The 6,861-nt window shown below is 49.6% G+C and overlaps 1 protein-coding gene across 1 annotated transcript in view; it reads right to left on the reverse strand.

Annotated features, from left to right (window-relative positions):
- Positions 1 to 6,324, reverse strand: part of Ap2a1 (adaptor related protein complex 2 subunit alpha 1) — a 30,518-nt gene extending 24,194 nt beyond the window's left edge. The window contains exon 1 of the mRNA XM_028789001.1: positions 6,114 to 6,324. Coding sequence (XP_028644834.1) covers positions 6,114 to 6,180 — 67 coding nt within the window. The 5' untranslated portion in view covers positions 6,181 to 6,324. The remainder of the gene's footprint in view (positions 1 to 6,113) is intronic.
- Between the last annotated feature and the right edge of the window lie 537 nt (positions 6,325 to 6,861).

Consider the following 6,861-nt stretch of genomic DNA (forward strand, 5'->3'; position numbering starts at 1 on the left):
CCTTTCGTTGCCCATAATTCTACCTGCACCCCTGCCACGCTCTCAGGACACACAGCAGCCTGACCCCTGCCACAACCCCCTGATCTCAGGACCTTTGCACCACCCTTGGCTTGACTCACCCGTACTTCTACACCCCACTGCAGCGTGTTCTGAAGCAGAGCCCAGACAGAACCCCACAGACCTCTCCCCTACTGGGCTTACAATGTTGCACATGTATCTTAGTTTGAAATAAATAAATACTAAGATATGAATCACAAATCCGTCATCTCAGTACTTGGGAGGTAGAGGCAGACAGGTCAGATGTTGAAGGTTATCTTTATCTACATAATGAGTTCAAGGCCAGTTTTAGTTAGTAAATGAATCCCTGTCCCCAAAAACCAAAAGCTAAGATAAACTTCAGTTAAAAAGCAGTAAGAGATTAAATTTACAAGAAGCAATGTCTACAGTGAATTTCTCCTCAAAATGGGCAACTGGAGGCAGGTGGTGAGTTAAGAGTAGTTCAGATTATACATGCAGTTTTTAGTATCTGATAATCTGACCCAGGATGCTTATGGACTATCCAGAACTGAGTGAAAGAATAAGATAAATTGAAATAATAATGTCCACGTATTTCAACTAGAATTTTGAAGTTGATAACAAAAAGAATACTAGCCAGGCAGTGGTGGTACACACCCTTAATCTCAGCACTCAGAAGGCAGAGGCAGGCAGCTCTCTGTGAGTTCGAGGCTAGCCTGGTCTACAGAGCCAAGTTCCAGGATAGCCAGGGCTGCATAGAGAAACCCTGTCTCAAAAAAACAAAAAACAAGCAGAGAGCTGCACACTGTGAAACTCTCTTAAACTCTCTGTTCACAGAACCGTGCAATCAGCATCAGCATCTAATCCCAGAATATTCTCTTTTACAAGGAATCTAGAATTGAACTCTGGTCTCCAGGCTAGCCCAGCAAGTGCCTCTACAACTATGAGTCTCAGCAGTTCTACTTTGTTTTGTTGGAGACAAGGACTCCCAAAGCCCCGGCTTGCAATGAACTCGCTTTGAGCCAAGGGTAACCTCAGACTTTTGATCCCCTTGCCTCTACTTCTCGAGTGCTAGGATAACAGGCTGGCCCCAAGACACCCGGTTTTCAATATTCCTTCTCGAAACCCAGCACTAGTTGGGGGGCAAGGACTGGCTTATTTGTTCACCCACTCACTTCCACCTTCATCAGACACCTGCTGAAGGCCTGACCCTTGAGCAATGGCTCCCCATTCCCTCCCAGCCCTGACCTCAAAGCCCCACTCTTCTCTGGCTTCCTCTGTGGTCCAGCTCTTCTAATATTCCATCCACATAGAATCCTAGATCTTGTTGTTCTCACTTCAGACAGTTCTATCCATGGCTACCTTTCTGAATGTATTACATGTGTTATGTATGTATAAGCACAAGTGTGGTAGTCAGAAGACAGTTTGTGGCAGTCAGTTCTCTCCTTCTACCATGTGGGTCCCCAGGATCAAATTCAGGCCCTCAGGCTTGGCAGCAATCACCTTTATCCACTGAACCACCTTACCAGCCCTGTTACGGTTTTGTTTGTTGGTTTGTTTTGAAGCAAATTCTCACTGTGTTGCTTAGGGTAACTTCAAATCTAAAATTGTCCTACCTAGCAGATCTCAATGAGTTTGAGGCTAGCCTAGTCTACAAAGTGAGTTCCAGGATAGCCAGGACTACAGAGAGAAACCCCATCTCAGGAAAAGAGACAAGGGGGGTGGGAGGGGGAGAAAATCATCCTGCTTCAGTGATGACAAGTGTGAGCCATCATGTCTGGCTCTTTGGAGATGGAACCCAGGACTCAACAGTGTGAAAAAGTACTCTACCTCTCAATTAAGCACTAGCCTTTTTTTTTTTCTTTCTTTCTTCCTTTCAAGACAGGGTCTCACTATGTAGCCATGTAGTTTTGGCTGTCCTGGAACTCATTATGTAGACCTGACTGGCCTCAAACTCATAGACACTGCCTGCCTCTGCCATCCAAGTGCTGGGACTAAAGGCATGTGCCAACACTCCTGGTATATGTGTATGGGTGTTTTACCTGCACATATGTCTGTGTGTTCAGTACCTACAGAGGCCAGTAGGTGTCCCCTGGAACTGGAGTTACAGATGGCTGTAAGCTGCCATTTGGTGCTAGGAATGGAAGCCAGGTTGTCTGGAAGAGCATCCATGCTAAGCCATTCCTCTAGACCCTACAGAGTTTCTATATGTAGTCACTTTAGTCCTGGAACTGGCTCAGTACATCAGGCTGCCCTTAAACTCAGAGATCTGCCTGTCTCTGCCTCAGTGCTGTGATTAAAGATGTGCACTACCACTGCTTGGCTCAGTGGCTCAGTGGTTGTTTTGTTTTGTTTTTTGAGCAAAGTCTTGGCTACTTCTCATTTTAAGTTGTTTTTAACTCACTCTATAACACAAGGTAGCTTTTTTTTTTTTTTTTTTTTTTTTTTGGTTTTTCGAGACAGGGTTTCTCTGTGTAGCCCGGGCTGTCCTGGAACTCACTCTGTAGACCAGGCTGGCCTCGAACTCAGAAATCCTCCTGCCTCTGCCTCCCAAGTGCTGGGATTAAAGGCGTGCGCCACCACCACCCGGCTCACAAGGTAGCTTTTAAAAATTGGTATTAATACATTTATTACATATGTGTATGCATGTGTGTGGTGCACGTACCATGGTACGCTCATAGCAGACACAAGGCAACTGGAAGAGTCGACTCTCTCCTTCCACCATGTGATTTCAGGAATTGAACCCATGTCAGGTTGGGCAGCAAGTGTCTCTACCTCCTGAAATATCCAGCCAGGGCCAGGTTCACTGTGAACTTGAAGTCCTCCTGTCTCAGCCACTGGAATAGCTGTCATGCCAGCTATTCCTTGACAGGCCTGAGCTCTAGTCGTGGTTCTGTTTGCATTTTTTGTCTGATTTGCATCAAGCTACAGAGACAGCTGTCCTCACAGCTGTATTTCTGTGGGGACAGCCGTGATCTGCTCGAAGTGCCACCCCTCCATGGAGTCTCAGCGGCACAGGAGCACACACTCCTCTGTTATTTGTCACTGTGTTCCATGCTGTCACAGGGCTTGAAACACACCAGCCACTCAGCAGCTGGCTGCCAAGGCAAGGGCAGGGCAATGCTAGGTGCTCCAGCCACTAAACCACCCCAAGGTCTACACTTGTGTCTTTACTGTCCCTGGCTGTTCTCTAGGGTCATACGATGTAGTACCTACCTATCTTCTCTTCCTTCCCCAATCCATAAATTCTCTTTGCCAATCCTTCAAAACTGACCTAAGACCTGGCCAGTCTGTTTATTTTGTTTGAATTATTTATGTGTATGCCTGAATATGTGAATGCACATGTCCTTGGAGACCATCAGAGAGTGTGAAATCCCACAGAGCTAGAGTTATAGGCATTTGTAAGATAACTGATGTGGGTTCCAAGAACCAAACATTGGTTCTCTATAAGTATTTTTAACTGCTGAGCCATCTTCTCTCATCATCTGAGCCCCCTTGGGGTTGTTTTGTTTTGTTTTTTGAGCGAAGTCTTGCTATGGAGCCCAGACTGTCTTTATACTCACCATCCTGGCACTGTGGCCTTCCAAACGCTATGCTGACAGTTCTGAGCAATCTTGTTCACACACTTGCCCTAAACGTCTGTGCTACCTTTGCTTTGGTTCCCGGCTGCTATCCTAACTTCTCAAGTCTATCCTCACAGTAGACAGCAATCATTCAACAGTTTAGACTTTTTCCTTGACTGGCCTAAGCCAACCTAAGCTCACCAGCCTCCTGTCAGCCGGACCATGCCTGGTTCTAGAGGAATCCAGTGAGCCACCTCCTGCCTCTGCTCAAAAGCATTCTACAGCTCTTAGTTTAGCCTCAGAAAAGCTACAGTGCCCAGAGCCCTTCAGCCTTCATGTCTCCTCAGTCCTCACTCAGGTCCAACACTTACATGTACTTGGCCTAAGCATGCTGCATTTGCAGCACCTCTGAACACGTTACCTCCCTGCATGGACCCTGCTCCTCTCAAACCCAGGACTTACGAACTTTCCAGTCCTGACACTCCCCACAGCATCAGCCCTGTCTACTCTCTCTCTCTTAAGGAATAAATACCCAACCATGGAGTTTTGTTTTGTCTTTGTGGTGCTAGGGATGGAACCCAGGACCTTGTTCACCCGAGGCAGATGCTCTAACATCAAGCTATGGCCTCAGCCCTTCACTGAGAGCTGCTGGGCAGGTGCTCTACTGCTGGACACCAGTCCCAGGTCCAAGGGTAGGAATTCTACAGAGCTGTAACCCCAGTACTTCAAATAGGGACTGATATACAGGAGGAATCAAACAGTATTCAACACATAAATGAGCCATCAAATCTCTGTGGGTGACATACTATTAGGAATGGAATTAGCCAAAGGGGCTAAGCGTGGTGCAGAGGGTGATCCTACCAGTAGTTAACAGAGATAAAATATACCCATTTTTAACAGGTACCCATGCCAAAGTCTACAACCCTTTCTAGATCTATCTCTTCACACTGGGTCCGAAGCATCTGTCATGTAGGGGAGCACATAGCTTCCCACTGTCCTCCTGCTGACACCTACTGAGCTCAAGACCCTCCCCTGAGCAGTGTGGAGTCATTCTTTAGATCTTAGCCAATGCCAACAGCAGCTACTAAGACCTGGCCTCAGGCCTCACCCCACATCAGCCCAGCCACCCCTCATTAAGAAGTCAGCAGCAGCCTCTCCTGACATGAATAAACTGAGAGGTGAGGTCCCTTGTTCAAGGTCACACAGTGATAGAGTTCTATAACACAAAGATGATCACATCCATGCATGGAACCTCTGAAGGATCCTGACAGCTCCAGATACAGCATCTGCTCCCTGGAGTTGTGAGTGACAGCAGCCAGGTCATCCCGTCATTATAGTCCTTCCTAGAAGGGATCATGGCCTCAATATTGTCAATACTGCCATGATATGCAAAGGAAAGCTTGGATCGAGGTCTCCCCTGTTCCCTTCCTCAGGGTACAAACTTCCCCTACCCCCGGCCTGCTAGATCTCTTCCCACAGAGCGTTAAGATGACTTGCTTCCTCCTAGGAGTCTGGTTCCATCAGAAACACTCAATTCATAATCCCTTCCCAGGTCCTGCTGATATCTAGGGTACCCCCAAGACTTTATGTCTATATTCCCTCTTTTCTTGTACGTAGCCTCTTCAATGCCTTCCATGTTTGGGGAGAGGGAGTGGTTAGGGAGGCATTGGCTTTTCCAGACAGGGTCTCTCTGTGTAACCCTGGCTGTCATGGAACTCGATTTGTAGACCAGGCTGGACTTGAACTCACAGAGATCATCCTACCTGTGTCTCTTGAGGTGCTAGGATTAAAGGCCTGCACACGCACACCTGGTGCCTTCCATGTCTTTTAACCAATCTTCCATATAGAGTCTTTTCATACATCACCCTCTGGTCCTCTGTCCCCAACCTCTTCATCTCTGATCCTTCTGCTGTCCCCTCCCTTATCTTCTCTCATTTCTCTGCTATGCCCTCACCTTATCACCTCTGGGCCCTATGGCGGTGTTCCCACCTTATCACCTCTGCTTCCTCTGCAGTTTCCCCGCTTCCATCACTGATCCCTCTGCTGTCCCCTCCCTTATCTTCTCTATCCTTCTGCTGTCACCTCATTTCTATTTCTGATTCCTCTGGTATCTCCCCACTTCATCATTTCTAGTTACGCTGATGTCCCCACACTTCCATCTCTAGTCGCTCGGCTGTCCCCCACCACCACCACCTTTATCATCTCCAGTCTTTGCTGTCCTCCCACTTTATTATCTCTTGTCTTTCTGCTGTCCCCCAATTTTATCATCTCTGGTTCCTGGCCTGTTCCCCAACTTCTGGCCCCTGGCCCTAGGTGGCTGCCCGCCTCCCACCTATTCTGCGTCCCTGATTTCCTCCATCTAGGCTACAGATGGCACTGAATGACCTACCTAACCCGTCGTTGCCCTATTCTATCCACCTCCTCCCGCCACGTCCGCCCGCGCCATCCTGGTCCTTCCCGGGAGGACACCCCCGCGCTTCCCTGCTCCCTCCACCCGGTCCCCGCGTGACCCCCGGGCCCCGGTCATGAGCTCACAGTTCCGGATGTCGGAGATGAACACGGCAAGCCCACGCATGCCATCGCCTTTGGACACGGCCGGCATGATGGCGAAGGGCTCGGATCCAGGCCTGGCCAAACGGGAGAGGTGCTGGCTGGCAGCACCGGTCGGAAAGGACCCCAGACGGCGCCGAGGAGCCGGCCGGAGGAGGGCGGGCTAGAGGCGGGCTGGCTGCAGGCCGACGCCCCGCCTCAGACCCGCCCCTACGGATTGTCATCCGGGAACCTACGCCACTTGTTAGCTGAAAGCCCTGCCGCTCACAATAGAACGCCCGCCCTCCTCTCGCTCTGATTGGCTAAATAGTAAAGATACCCGGCAATGATTGGTGCAGTACTGGACTATTTCCGTTCCGAGAAGGGTGGCAGGGGGCGTTGCCCTAGAGACAGGCGGAGTTCGATGACACACTCTGGGACCGCCCCCTGAACGGCCGAGACCAACGCTAATTGGATGGACCACCCGCTCCGCGCCAGTAGGGCGGGATGTAAGAGGCCGAAGGAGGCGGAACTTTGGGAAAAGAAGACCAATGGGTGAGGAGATTGCACTCCGCAAAGCTCTGCCGATTCGCCGGAAGCGTCATACTTCCGCCCTCGAAGGGGCGGTTGTGGAGGGCGGGCAAAAGGGCGAAGACCCGTAGAAAAGGAAGGAGAAAGAAGGCCTGTCAGTCAGCTGAGCTGCGATAGGTGGAGCGATGCCTGCAATTCTCTGCTGCAGAGAGGGGCTGGGCGA

Source organism: Grammomys surdaster, unplaced genomic scaffold, assembly GCF_004785775.1.
Source record: "Grammomys surdaster isolate TR1022 unplaced genomic scaffold, NIH_TR_1.0 125769, whole genome shotgun sequence".
In the NCBI taxonomy this organism is placed as follows: Eukaryota; Metazoa; Chordata; class Mammalia; order Rodentia; family Muridae; genus Grammomys; species Grammomys surdaster.